This window comes from Arachis hypogaea, chromosome 14 (assembly GCF_003086295.3).
Source record: "Arachis hypogaea cultivar Tifrunner chromosome 14, arahy.Tifrunner.gnm2.J5K5, whole genome shotgun sequence".
In the NCBI taxonomy this organism is placed as follows: Eukaryota; Viridiplantae; Streptophyta; class Magnoliopsida; order Fabales; family Fabaceae; genus Arachis; species Arachis hypogaea.
Window position 1 is genome coordinate 2,702,305 of NC_092049.1, and position 15,080 is coordinate 2,717,384.

The window sequence follows — 15,080 nt, forward strand, 5'->3', positions numbered from 1 at the left end:
CTAATACTTATTTAAACGAACTAATGAGCTAACTATTAGATGAATCTAATTTGGTTTGTTGGTTTATTATTAAGTCTTAATTGGCATTAGATTAGGGAATCAAATTGTTTTCCGTATAATCTATAATTAAGCAACTCATTTTTTGAGCCTTCGATTCTAATTTTTTTTTTTTTTGCAAGAAAAAAAAAGGCCGATTCGACTCGCTACCTTGATCGGCGGGTTGGCTTGCCGTATTGACAGCTCTAAATTTATTACTTACTCCCACGGAGCAATCCACCTTATTCAGCTGAAACACTCAAACGGCGGTTGAAGGTAAAGCCGCATCGACATGCCTGAACCTCAACAATGCATACTTTTCTCATAGCACGTCTGAGGTGCCTCCATCTTCCCAAAAATCACCTTTCTGTTCCTTACACTTTCAAACTCAGATTCCAACGTTTCATTTCAACGCGCCTCTTCTCTCGTTATGCATTCGAGCAGTTCTCCGACGATGAATATGACTGCGATTTCGAGAACCACCACGTATCTTTCTTTTCTTAATTTTTATTTTTATGTCTCATTTTTTTGAAATATACTTTGGTGCTTGGTTTTGCTGGAATTCTATAATTTAATACTTTATATCTGTCTTTTGATTGCTTAAATCAAACAGAATTCGAATTTGACCTGAAGTTTGTTCTTTCATTACTGAAATCTTCTTGGCATGGCAACGTAGTTGCTATCATGTGACAAATGCTCCTTTTTTGGTTTTTTTAATTTTTGTTAAGTAGCGATTTTTTATTTGAAGTTAATGTTATGATGAATGTTTGCTTCTGATACTGTTTTGATTTAGCAGTGGAGTTGGAATTTTTGTTATTCTTCCTATCAATATTCTATTCTTAGTGATTATCTTCTGAAAACCATGATAAGCTTTGTCATAAGGTCATTATTTTGTGAATTCATTAGTTAAAAGAAAATGGATTGGTTATATTGCAGGCATCGTCCACAGTGGTCAACGTGGATGAATGGAAATGGAAACTCAGCATGCTGTTACGCAGCGAAAAGGACCAGGAGATTGTATCTAGAGACAGAAAAGACAGGAGAGACTATGAACAGATAGCTAATCTTGCCAAACGAATGGGACTTTACAGGTACATTAACAGATATTTATTTAGGCGGTGTGGAATGAGCTGCAAAGTTGTCCCATTGCTTGAAGTATCTTCACTTTGATTGACTTTTGATGGTTAAATTCAAATTGCAAATGAAGATCTGCGTGTTTTTATCAATCATTGAATGTTATTGTCATTTACTGTAAAATACAGTGAGTTGTTTGGGAAAGTGGTTGTTGCAAGCAAGGTGCCTCTTCCTAACTACCGACCAGATTTGGATGACAAACGTCCACAAAGGGAGGTAATAACTTGGGTTGGATAGGTATGGTGGGGTGCTTCAAATTATAACAAGATTGGTGTCAGCATAGAATATTAAACCTAATACTTCATTGTTGCAGGTGGTGGTTCCACTAAGCTTGCAAAGAAGGGTTGAGGGTTTGTTGCAGGAGCACCTTGATAGACTTCATTTGAATTCTGAAAAGGCAATTGGCAAGGGGGATTATGTTACACCCCCTGGTCAGGATAAAGATATAGATTTGGATGAAAATGCTGATTCATTTGTGGATGGATCTGTTATGGAAAAGGTTCTCCAGAAGAGGAGTTTAAGGATGCGTAATATGCAAAGATCTTGGCAGGTTTTGCTTTTTTTTGTTTAGTTTATTGATTCTGTGTTGCATATTTTCTTTGGTCTCACATGCTTGAATTAGTGAGTAATTGTCACAAGTGCGACTCTGTTGTGTTTATTCTTATAATTTGTTAATTCATTGCTCGTTTTGGATTTCATATCTGATTTATCAATTGAAAGGGGTTAGTTATTCCAAGTTAGAATACAAATGTTGACAGCTGAAGAAAATGCACCCTATATCTCACTTGATTCATACATGCCACAGGAAGAACCCTTGTTCTTATTTCCATTTTCTTGTCAACTATATTGTTGTTCTTTATTGTTTAGTCTCTTTCATAACCTGTGGTTATTTAGTATGAGGAAAAAGGAAAAATCGTTTTGTTAAAAAATATTTTTTTAATTGGTCATAATTGATATTGTTGCTGCTCTATTTCTTGGCTTGGAGCACTCTTGGTAAGCTTCTATAAAGGAAGTATTGTAATTGGCAGAGACTTTGTTAATCCAAATTGCATTTGCATTTTGCATTCCACCTTTAAAATTTTCCCTAGAAGGCTCACCGATTAAGGTTTTTGCTTGTCTGTGTTAAAAAGTTTTCAAATGAAGCCATTTGGTAAATGCGGTTCAATAATAATATCATAGATTCAGAACTCACTTTTCTCTATTTTGTCTCTCTTTCTCAAATTCTTGATAACTACTCTGACATAAGGTATATAACTATGATGTCTTGGTTTCAGTATGTTCTGTTCGGCCTTCTTTGTGTATATCCTCGTCAATCTCTGGGTTTTCTACCAACAACTCACATTGAATTGATATTCTCAGATGACATTTTAAAGTAAACAAAAAGAAAGGATAATACACATATTTTACTGCATGGCTGCCCTTATAATTATATTTTATGAAGTAGAATGCCCTTGAAGTAATTTATACATTTCCTTGGCTCAACATTATATATTTTGTACCCATTTATAGGACTCACCTGAAGGAAAGAGGATGCTGGAATTCCGGAAGTCTCTTCCAGCATTCAAAGAGAAGGAAGGTTTACTTCAAGCTATAGCTCGGAATCAGGTGTGTTTGCCAATTGTATTTGATAAAATGTTTTCCAGGATCAGCTATCTGTGTGTTTTATTAGTTTGGACTTTGAAAATCAACAGTGTATGATATTCAATTCTGTATGTTAATGCTTAATTTGGAAGATATGTACGTCGACATTCCTATCTATATCTATATTTATATATAATACAAAATAAGAAACAAATACAGCTTTTACTTGCAAGAACAATAATAAAGATTCAACATAGCTAAATAACTTAAGTCACATTATTTCCTCCTAAAGATTACTATGCTTTAAGCTTGTGAGAAATACCCTTTACCGATAATAAAAATAAGGAACACCATTAAAGATAGCTGAGGCAGTAGCTTGAAGTTTCCTAGCAATGTAACAATAGACACAAGTCCTCCAAGTTCAAGAAAATTTAAAATCCTGAATAAAGTAGTAAATTTACCATTGAAAAACTTTGAACTTTGAAACAAAAGGCTGCTAAGCTATGTACTTAATAGAATTCTCATCATGATATGCTGTTTTGAGACGAGAAGCAGGTTGTTTTTAACAATTTAACCTCATTTTGTAATTATTTAACTTGAAATCTTTCAGCTAATGAACTTCAAGCACTCCTGTCTGTGTTTGTAACTTTTCATGGGATGAATTGAAAGTAGTGAACAAATTTGGGGCTCCTATGCAATTAATTGATTCCGTATCTTTATGAATATTTGTCATGCAGGTGATAGTAATATCTGGAGAGACTGGCTGTGGTAAAACTACTCAAATTCCTCAGTATGTATTAGAGTCAGAGATAGAGTCTGGCCGTGGAGCATTTTGCAGCATTATTTGCACACAACCTCGAAGGATATCTGCCATGGCTGTATCTGAGAGAGTGTCATCTGAGAGAGGCGAGCCTCTCGGTGAAACAGTAAGCTCTGCCTTTTAAGGAAATGGACCAAAAGACATGCATGTAATGTATGGCAATCATGAATACAAATGTAATTTTTCATGCAGATAATAAAACATGGATATAAACTACTGTTTCTTTTCAATGGGTTTTTAAAATTGGGGATATCTTTGTGTTGCTGCTATACGACAACAGAGGTTTTTTGATAGGTTGGTTTCAAAGTTCGATTAGAAGGAATGAAAGGAAAAAACACCCATTTGCTCTTTTGTACCAGTGGTATATTACTTCGAAGGCTGCTGAGTGATCGAAACCTGAACGGTATAACACATGTTTTTGTTGATGAAATTCATGAGCGAGGCATGAATGAAGGTAGTTTCCCCTATTCACATAATTTTTAATGACTTACAAATAGCTAGGGAATTAATCAAGTAGGTTTATGTTTTCTAACTATGATGTTATCGCTGTCAGACTTCTTACTGATTGTGTTGAAGGATCTTCTTCCACGTCGTCCAGATTTAAGATTGGTTCTAATGAGTGCTACCTTGAATGCTGAGCTTTTTTCTAATTATTTTGGAAGTGCACCAACGTTTCATATTCCGGTATGCTGATCTCAAGTTTATTTTTTATTTGAGCTTTATTTGTATTGACTCTTAAACTTTCGAGTATATTGGCTTACCTATCATAGCTATTGGTTACTTATCTGTATTGAGCATGCATTGACAACTTAAGATATATGCAGGCGGTTGGGTGCATGCAACCTTATCTCCAAATCGATGCTTAATCTGTACTCCATTAAAGGCTATTTTAAACCATAATATATCAGTTCTATAATCTGTTTGTAACATAGGTCTTAGTGTGTACTTGTCTAAGCTTCCAAAAGCCCCAAAACTGTTATCAGCCAGAGTAAAATGTTCTGTATTCTGTTTGTAACATAGGTCTTAGTGTGTACTTGTCTAAGCTTCCAAAGGCCTCAAAACTGTTATCAGCAAGAGCAAAATGTTTTGTTTTGGAGACTTCAGTCATTTCCTTTACAGTGTCCAAAAGCTGACACATTCACTTTGGTCACCAATATTTGTTTAGAAAACTAAGCAGTTTTGGGTATCTCAAACTTGCTTGATTTTTCTACAGATTCTTTCAATGGTTTTTATTGCTTTTTAAAATTTAGAGTAATCCCCAGACACACTACATACTGTAGCAATAGAAAACTTCTACCTGAAAAGTTGTGAAATGTGATTAGTGCATAACATGATACTTTATATCATTTGCTTTTTGTTTCATGAGAATTTTACTACGGGGCATTTTAGTTACAAAGTTAGTTAATCTGTTGGCATGTGGTTACAGGTAGCCATACCAGTTTGTGATTTACAACACATGTATAAATTCTGTTTTGATGCTTCAAATTCAATATTGGATACAGTTTAACATTATTATAGTCTCGAGTTTTCCTCACTACTCACCCCTCTGCTTTTCTTTCTATGATTATGAAATCTAATATAATAGAACCAATACAAAGAAGTCTATTGATGGTATAGCTTACTAGATTGTGGAAACGAATTGTGAATCTGTGCATTCATCATTTCCTTTATAATACTACAATGCTTATATATCTCTTCCTGTAATTTTAGTTACATATGTGATTAATGTTTATTCATGAAAACAAATGTTTTGAGTTAATATGTTCATTCCTCAGGGCTTCACCTATCCTGTGAGAGCTCACTTCTTAGAAGATGTTTTGGAAATGACTGGGTATAAGTTGAATTCTTTCAACCAAATCGATGATTATGGTCAGGAGAAAATGTGGAAAACACAAAAGCAGCTAGCACCGCGAAAAAGGAAAAATCAGATCACTGCCCTTGTTGAGGTATGAAACTTAATTTGAATGACGGTTGAGAAAAGTAGTGAGGGTCTCCCAAATCCTTAAGTGAGAAAGATTTGTTGAGTAGAAACAAGGTTACTAATGTAGGTAGAAGAGGAGCCAGTGAGTATAATGTCATCAACATACACAAGAATGTAAGGATGTGTGAGGGGTTGCTTTCTTACAAATAAGGTGTCGCACCTAGTGTTAGTGAAACCGAAGCTACGAAGGGAGGCTTTGAGTGTCTCAAACCAGGCACGAGGGGCTTGTTTGAGCCCATAAAGTGACTTGTTGAGTTTACAAACAATGCAGATCCGTCTGAGAAGCCTTCGGGGTTCGGGCTTATTCATGTAGACGACTTCTGTTAATATCCCATTGAGAAACGCATTATTAAAATTCAGTTCCCCAGTGGCTAGCAATGAGTTAAAGCTAAGGTCAGAATCACTCAAATGGTGGCTGGCTTCACCATTGGTGAAGATGTCTCTGAATAATCCACACCAATCTTTTATGAACCTTTTGGCAATTAGTCAAGCTTTGAATTTATTAATGCTGTCATCTGGGCAGCTCACTTTATTACTTGCATCCCCCATCACAAGGTTTGGGTGCCAAAAAAATTGTATTTTAATTTTGGACTCAAATATCTTCTCTCGGAACACTGACAGATACAGCATGAAGTGTTCTTATTGTTTTACAAGTTCAATAGTATTCTGTGAATGATATGCAATTGTTTTTTTTTTTTTTTTTTTTTTAATTTAAAAGAAAAAAGAAACTGACCAAGCTTTTAGATATTCTATTTTCACTTAAAAAACTGAAACTGATTTCTGTGAACTGCATTATGTTGAAAAATTAAGATGTTTCTTTCGTAATTTTGGACAGGACGCACTTTCTAAATCGAGTTTTGAGAGCTACAGTTCCAGGGCACGTGATTCACTAGCAGCGTGGGCACCTGATTGCATTGGATTTAATCTTATTGAGGCCGTTCTGTGCCATATTTGTCGTAAGGAGCGACCGGGTGGTGTTTTAGTGTTTATGACTGGATGGGAGGATATAAGCTGTTTAAGAGATCAGCTTAAAGCACATCCTCTCTTAGGAGATCCGAATAGGATTCTGCTTCTAACATGTCATGGTTCAATGGCAACTTCCGAACAGGTTAGATATTTCCTTGCTCATACTTTTGGATGTCATTCCAATATCTTGTACTGCCTTACTCTTACTTTATTCTTTCTCTTTCTTCTGATTTGTTTTACTAATGAAACTGTCCTATCTTATTCTAATAACTAATGGAGTTAAGTTATTTCTCATTTTCTTAGATTATCTAATGTTTCACCATTAAAACTTGAATTATATAAAATAATAATGGATTGTTCTGTTTCATTGAAGTACTTTTTGGCTAAATGATGATATATAATCTGTTGTGTATTTTGAGGGACATATGTAACCTTTCCATTTTTGAAGGTTATAATTGATAATTGATGATTAATTTTTAATTTCGAACTAGATAAGTGATTTGTTCTTTTGTCTTCTATTTATGTAGAAAATCATATTTGAGAGACCACCTCCTAATGTAAGGAAAGTAATACTTGCCACAAATATGGCTGAAGCAAGTATTACAATCAATGACGTAGTATTTGTAATTGACTGTGGAAAAGCAAAAGAGACCACATATGATGCTTTGAATAACACCCCATGTCTACTACCTTCTTGGATTTCACAAGCATCTGCTCGTCAGGCAAGTATGCATTCTCCTAAGTTATGTTCGTTGCATTTTCTTTTATTCTAATTGTTACATGATTATTGACGATGCACTCCTATTGAATATCTCTGTATTGCCTATTACGTATTTTAATATTTTTCTTTTCTTTTTTCCTGATAAATATAGCTAGGTTATTCGACTGAAAAATAGTGTAGCCTTTTGTTGCTTCTTTATTTTATAAAAATGTTTGCAGTCTCACCCTTGGTGGCGGCTACTGTGGCTCCCTGACCTAGAAAAATCTGATTACAAGTCCTAGGTCACTCTCAAGAACTCATGTTCCAAGTCTGTCTACCCTTGTCTTCCATTGCCATTTACATTATAGGAACTGTGGTTAAAGTCTATCCACACTATCACTTCACCTCCATTGGAATTGTAGTGGTGGCGGTTTATCTGTGGAGGCTACCCACTGGCCATGTGGTGTGCACAGGTTGGTGTAGGTGAGTGTGGTGGTTGGAATGGAGGAGTAGGAGTAAGAGGGAGATGTTACTAGGAATGGTGAAGGAATGGAAAATACGGTTGAATTAGACAGAGTGAGATGTGCATGTAGTTTGATCTTGGGTTATTCGAATACCAATGCACCATCAACTATCACCTGCCTACAAGGAGATAGTTCAAACAGGCTGTGCTTTAGGGTTTGCTGTGCTTTAGGGTTTCCAGTTCAGTGTGTGACGAGAAGACTTAGCTGTTTGAGCTGGAAACTTGTTTGCAAGGGTTTGTGGAAGTTGAAGATGTCTCCAATGCTCCTTGAGGTCTACTACCTGATAGACATTATCATGCCATCACACTCTTGGGAGCTGGAATCCCAAATATTTGATCCTACTGGTGGTGCATTTTACAGAAAGATGGAAAGATTGTTGGTGATATGTAGAATTTAGTATTATGTTGCCTAGGAAAGGCCACTACTAAAGCCTTGTAATTTTAGTAAATAGCAAAGATGAAGGGTGGAGATGGTGTGGTTTACAGGGCTTTGAGCAAGGCACCTCAGCAAAGAAATTTTCCCAATCAGACTATAGATTTACTTGATTAGTTGAGAGGGACTAGTTGGTGAATGTCACCACAGGCTTCCTTTCTGATAAAATTTATTTTTCTATAAATAAATAGAAAATGTAAGCTGTTCTTGCTTATTGCTGTTCTGTATTTTCTCAATTGAAGGGAGTGACATTAGCTTGTACTCCACACTGTATCTTCTCAATTGGTGTTCAACTTTATTCTTCCATTTGATCCAGAAAATTTCATGTAGTTATTGTAATTTTTCTCCCAGATTTCCAGAAAATTCCCCAACAATATAGATGAATTCTATGGGGGCCAAGAACTTTTGGCAACACTTAACAATGTAGGTAAATTTAAGGTCATATATTCAAATAATATAAAGTGTGACCTTAAGTTTAGCTACACTTTTTAAGTGTTGCCAAAGTTTCATAGCCACCATAGAATGTAACTATATATATGTTAAAAATAAAAAATATTAGAAAAACAATCTAAATCTGATGGGAAAATAAATATAAGGACTTAAATAAAAGTTAATACCAAGAGATTGCAAAATAAAACCCTAGGATCATGTATCTGAAATACGTCCCTTAGGATCAATATCCATTTGGATAGACCCAGATTGCAATTTTTCTGTCGAGCTTTTTTTTGTTGTTCTATAAAACACAACAGTAGGATCTTTATCATCCCTTTTAGCCATGTTTTCACATGAATTTCAGATTGATTGGAACAAACACAAGTGAAAATCCAATTGAAATAGACACTAAATCTCCATATAGGAGCACCAATAAACTCATAACAAGCACACAAATCCACAAGACACGATCTTATTTTATGGCACGAGTAAAAACACCACAAAACTCATAATAAGTACTAAATCTCTAAAATTCGAAATGTTAAGAGAGCAAGAAACGGCTTCACCCATTCACAATTGAATGTTACAAGTAATTGTAAATGTTGAGTCATTTTGTGCTGTGTGTTCATATGGTATACTTGCGTATTGTATACGCCCACACTTGCAACTAACATTCTTATTTGGCTTCATTGATTGCAGAGAAGGGGTAGGGCTGGTCGTGTGCAGCCAGGAGAGTGCTATCACCTTTACCCTAGATGTGTTTATGAAGCTTTTTCTGAATATCAACTTCCTGAGCTGCTCAGAACACCCTTAAATTCGCTTTGTTTACAAATAAAAAGTTTGCAGGTTGAGAGCATAGGGGAGTTCTTGTCGGCAGCTTTGCAGGCACCAGAGCCACGGGCTGTAAGTGCTATTGTTATTGTCCCTATTTTATCTCTATTGCCTTTCTTCTGTATGTTAATATTAGATAGTTGTTATATCTGAAGGAAAATGTTATGCAAGAGATTGATGCATCATTGGTTTAAAACAATCATTTCTTTGGATGAAATTGTGAAAAATATTTAATTGAGGAACTATTTGCTGCTAGATCCTTCAATAAATATTGATATTCAAAGAATAATAATGTGTAGTATATTGTATTAACTTAATCAATCAATCAAGTGGTTGGTAAATTGGAAATAATTCTGGCAAGAGTTCCACTCATTTTTTTTCCTGCACAATCCATTTGGAATTCAAAGCTTTTCCTACTGTAAAATCTTTTGTTTGGACAGTTGTACTTAACAGGAATGATACTAGACGACATGCTATAACAGTACAGGTCTCCTACTATTTTGTCTCCTGATATGTGTATTATGTGTTCTATTATATGAAACTAGTGTCACTGTTTAGTTTCACTGTTTATTTCTATCCAGATTTGGGATTGTTAGGCTGTTTCTAAACTTTCCAACAAAAATTTAATGAAATAGGTCCAAAATGCTATTGATTTTCTCAAGATGATTGGAGCATTAGACGAAAAAGAAAGTCTTACCCACCTCGGTTAGTCTGTTAATTCTGTTCATTTGTGTTGACTGTTATGTGTCTGTGGCTGTTTTTATTGATTATAATTATTTCCTTTGTCTCTTTTATTCATCAGGGAAGTTTCTCTCTATGCTTCCAGTAGATCCCAAGCTAGGGAAAATGTTAATAATGGGAGCTATATTTCGTTGCTTTGATCCTGTTCTTACGATAGTTGCTGGCCTTAGTGTCAGGGACCCATTCCTTTTGCCCCAAGACAAGAGAGATGTAAGGCAGCTTATTAACTTTTGGTGCATTGTAAAATCTTAATCATTCGTATATATTGATTGGGCTGCATAGCAAGGCAATGATACCAACTCTTGTTTCAATCACTTTATGATCTAATTTTTTGGTAAAACTTGTGAGATTTTTATATGGAAATAATTTGAATGTGGTTTTATAAGTCCTTTTCGCTAATCACATTTTTAACATGATGTTGATAGCATGATCCTCTAATCACTTGCAAGCATAGCGACCTGCCTAGCATAATATGCTGGTAGTTAACATCAAATGCATTACTGATCTTATAAACCAAATGTGGGCTTGAGGAATTATTAACTTTTCTTCTCTTCGTTGACTGAGTTTGCATTTCCCATTTTGGTCACACAAGAACTCTTCTCCTGCATAAAATTCCCCCTTTCTTGGTATGTGATATTTGACGGTTGTTTCCTGTAATAGTCATTATATAATATGGTGGTGGATAATTGAGGCATTATCAATTATTTGATCCTTTCTCACTTTTTATTAGATATGCCAATTACCTTTTAGAGTTTGGCATATTATTGCTTGTTTCAAGCACTGATACAATATAAGTTTTAACTATTACTGAAACTAATTATGACTATCGTGTTTGTGTTCAGTTAGCCGGAACAGCAAAGTCTAGGTTTTCTGCTAAGGATTATAGCGATCATATGGCTCTTGTTCGAGCATATGAAGGATGGAAAGATGCAGAAAGAGAAGGGTCTGCTTATGAATACTGCTGGAGAAATTTCCTCTCTGCCCAAACCCTTCAGGCTATCCATTCACTTAGGAAGCAGTTTAACTTCATTTTGAAAGAAGCTGGCTTGGTAGACACAGATGCTAGCCTCAACAACAAATTGAGTCACAATCAAGCTCTTGTGCGTGCAGTCATTTGTTCTGGACTCTTTCCTGGGATAGCATCAGTAGTGGTGAGCGATTTTCTCTTGTAAAACTATTCTTTAATACCTATTCTTGCCTTAGAAGTTAAAATTTCATTGTTTGTTATTTATTTTTTAATTCTTCCTCTTACAGCATAGGGAGACATCCATGTCATTTAAAACAATGGACGATGGCCAGGTTTTATTATACGCAGTAAGTGCCAAAACAATACTTAGATGCCTGTATTCTTGTCGCTTTCAATGAATGTTCATTGGTTATCTTGTCCAACAAAAATCTGCCCCATATTTTTTGGAATATCCTTTCGCAGTCTAGGTTATTATTGAATTGTTGCTGCCCTTATTTGCAAAGCATCTCTGTCTGTGTGAAATGTGGCATACATTAATTTGTTGTCTACGTAAATATTGTGGGTGCTTTTTATTATTCTACTTTCACAAATATTTAGGCATGAAATTAACTATCATAGAGAATATTCTTTGCTTTATATTTCCTCAGGATCACAACCAAACCTTTGGGAGTCTTCGCTTGAAAACATTTGTTGCACTGGTTGATTTGTTTTTGGGTCTGTGTTTAACAATTGTTGTTGATATTAAATGAAAAAGTTCAATTTAAGCCTCTCTGGCTATCTTTTGTGGAAAACCTTCGGACTTGTGTTGCTCTACATTTGAGTATTATTACTTTATGGAATTATGGACACCAGATTCTTGTGGTATCAAGCTTTTAAGTGGCACCTTTTCTTATTAGTTGTTTTATATTGTATAATTATGACTAAAAGATTAATGCGTGCGTGTGTGCGCGGGCGCTCTCTGTGTGTAATCTAATCATGTTTGTTGTATAACGATTAGAATGAGTTAACTAAAATTAGAGATTTCAGTTCCATTTTCATTGAAATTACCTTGTACAATGTAATTTTACTTTAGGTAGAGTTTGTTTTGAGGTACTGAGACTGAGACTAAGAGACTGAGACTCAGTATCATGTTTGTTAGTTTAGAGACTGGTACTAAAATTTCTGTCTCTGTCTCTAAAATTTTAGTATTTCAGCACCTTCAAAAAGTAGGGACACAGGAGACTAAAATTTTTAGAGATGGAGACTCAAACTTTAATAACATTTTATATCTAAAATATCCTCATTTCAATTAATTAATTAATTCCAATTTTACCCTTTGTACAAATTAAATTAGAGTTTCATTCTTGTTTCAATTTCTGTATCCCATTTTGCACCAAACAGAATACTGAGATTTATTTCAATCTCTGTCTTTTAGTCTCTATCTCTCCGTCTTTCCGTCTCTATCTCTCTATCAAACCCTACCTTATAAATTAGTGCTGAGTGTGTAATGCTTTCATCTGTCTTTTTTGCATAGTTAAGCCAATCTTTTCTCTCTGAGACCAAACATTTCCTAGTATTTTCACCATCTTGGAGCCTTGGAAACTATTAACCTACTGTTGCTTTTACTTGAATATATCCTTGTCTCGGGATATTAGGATTGGAAAGTCATCCCTTTATCAGTCTCATTTGTTCTGCTCATGACTCTCTTTAGGGAGTTTATTTTAGATACAAAAAAAGACATTGAGCTGCCTAGGTTTATTCTTGTGTTTTTTTTATCTTCCTTGATACAATGTTTCAAATTTTAGATGGTATATTAGCATTGCATAGTTAATTAGTTATACCCTCTTTCTTATGATAATATGCTTGTCTATTAAAAGAAAAGTATTTGAAGTTATATTTCTCATCAGGTTTGAGCTGTGCTACCACTTGACAATTTTCAGTATATTATGAGATAAATTACCCTGTCCCTATATTATTTTTTTTTGTTTTTGCTCTTTATTTGTTTCTTTGATTTTGAGCAGAATTCAGTGAATGCACGTTACCAGACCATTCCTTACCCATGGCTGGTTTTTGGTGAAAAGGTGAAGGTCAATGCTGTCTTCATCCGTGACTCCACCGGTGTATCTGACTCAATACTCATCCTCTTTGGTGGCGCTCTAAGTAATGGGATACAGGTGACTTGTTCATTGATACATATGTATCTTTCTGCTGAACATGCGGCTCCATGAAATTTCAATACCTTGACATGCCTTTCCCTGATTTGATGGTTTTAGGCTGGGCATCTGAAAATGTTGGATGGGTATGTCGACTTCTTCATGGATCCTAATTTATCTGATTGCTATTTGAAGATGAAGGAAGAGCTTAATAAGCTTATCCAAAAGAAGGTTAGCATATATACATTTCCTTGTCTTTCAAATCCTTATTTAATTTTCAATTCAAGAAAGTACTGCAGGATGTCTGTAAATTTCAAATTCGTCTAATAAAAGTTATTGTTAACGTAACATAAAACGCAATTTGTGATTGCTGGTGAAAGTTACATCAAGAGTAACAATTTTGTGCTTATGCAGCTTGATGATCCTAGCATTGACATTCACAAGGAAGGAAAGTATTTAATGCTTGCAGTTCAGGAACTGGTTACAGGGGATCAATGTGAAGGAAGATTTGTATTTGGCCGTGAAAGCAGGAAGCCCAAGCCCTCTAGCGACGAGAATAGATTTACAAAAGATGGTACGAACCCCAAGAGCTTGTTGCAAACACTGTTGATGCGAGCGGGTCACTCGCCACCTACATACAAAACAAAACATTTAAAGACAAATGAATTTAGAGCATTGGTGGAGTTTAAAGGCATGCAATTTGTTGGCAAACCAAAGAGAAACAAGCAGCTTGCAGAAAGAGATGCTGCTATAGAGGCATTGGCTTGGCTGACTCACACCTCTGACAATTATCAACAAGAAGATGATAACTCTCCTCCTGATGTCACTGACAACATGCTGAAACTCTTGGGGAAACGTAGAAAATCAAAACGACGCTCTGGTTGATTGGTTTTCCCTGGTGAATGTGAGTCTAACTCATCCGTTTTATTTTTCCCTTCGTGATGAGTAGCAATGCATAATACCATTAAATGCATGATGGTGAACAAAGCAGCTGATATTCTTGGGTATAATATTCTGACCACAAATCACCCTAGTTTCCCTTTTATACCATAACTGATGTGTGAAGTTGTGAATTATATAGCCACAATTTTTTCTTGCTGTTGAAGCATTTTTGAGTTTCTTTAGAAATCCATCCAGGAAACCTGGCATTAACTAAGATCCAATTTATCTGATACTTTTCTAGAAGGGGGGAAATGGTTTGGGAACACAATTTATCTGTACAATATATAAATTTTCCCCTTTTATGGGGAGAAGGGTCGTTTGATAGGGGGAGTATATGGTATTTGACTTATGTAGTCATCCCTATTCAGTGAGATCAAGCATAGTGGTTTGATTTGATACAAATGGTATCAGGGGTGGCATTGCATATAACTTTTTGTAGCAAGAGTCATTGAAATCTATTATATTCTCCTAGTTGTCTGTTTCCACTTAATATAAAAAGTATTCAATTGTCTCTTAGAAATTATGTGATTTGCCTTTTCCGGAGGCTGTAAAGTGTAGAGCGTCAATGCTGGCATAAGTTAATCATGGTGCATGAAGTTACTAGAGTGATTGATCCTTACAAGAGGGAACACCTGCTAAACAACTAGAAAGGCAGAGCGATAGACGGAAGGTGTCCATTGACGGCACGCTACCAGATCCGAACGATGAGTCGCAACCCTACCAAGCTCCTCTGCATGATCCCTTTATTCTAACATATCTGTAACTGCCATAGCATCTCCAATGTCTTGTGTTGCGATCAACTATCTGTGACAGGGCGTATCAGATCTCGTTGCTGCTCTTAGCCAACAGTGCTGTTGTGGG

At 35.5% G+C, this 15,080-nt stretch overlaps 1 protein-coding gene across 2 annotated transcripts; it reads left to right on the forward strand.

Annotated features, from left to right (window-relative positions):
• Positions 1-94: 94 nt before the first annotated feature.
• Positions 95-14,690, forward strand: LOC112740953 (DExH-box ATP-dependent RNA helicase DExH3). 2 transcript variants are annotated; one of them, XM_025789694.3, is made up of 19 exons: positions 95-522; positions 973-1,127; positions 1,299-1,386; positions 1,484-1,720; positions 2,680-2,775; positions 3,489-3,677; positions 3,866-4,025; positions 4,125-4,255; positions 5,347-5,517; positions 6,388-6,660; positions 7,046-7,240; positions 9,306-9,509; positions 10,073-10,142; positions 10,240-10,388; positions 11,021-11,329; positions 11,433-11,492; positions 13,146-13,298; positions 13,398-13,508; positions 13,692-14,690. In XM_025789694.3, the coding sequence occupies exons 1-19, from the start codon at positions 346-348 to the stop codon at positions 14,160-14,162; spliced, it is 3,399 nt and encodes a 1,132-aa protein (XP_025645479.1). In that variant the 5' UTR covers positions 95-345; the 3' UTR covers positions 14,163-14,690. The 2 variants fall into 2 exon arrangements, with proteins under 2 accessions (XP_025645479.1, XP_025645482.1); XM_025789697.3 differs by having other exon boundaries at positions 153-522; positions 1,299-1,407.
• The last annotated feature ends 390 nt before the right edge of the window (positions 14,691-15,080 follow it).

Bases quoted from the DNA above. Each gene is read 5' to 3' on its own strand.
- LOC112740953 (XM_025789694.3), top strand. From the start codon at position 346: ATGCATACTTTTCTCATAGCACGTCTGAGGTGCCTCCATCTTCCCAAA. The intron at 1,387-1,483 runs GTAATAACTTGG...TCATTGTTGCAG, and splicing joins ACAAACGTCCACAAAGGGAG to GTGGTGGTTCCACTAAGCTT. The intron at 4,026-4,124 runs GTAGTTTCCCCT...TATCGCTGTCAG, and splicing joins TGAGCGAGGCATGAATGAAG to ACTTCTTACTGATTGTGTTG.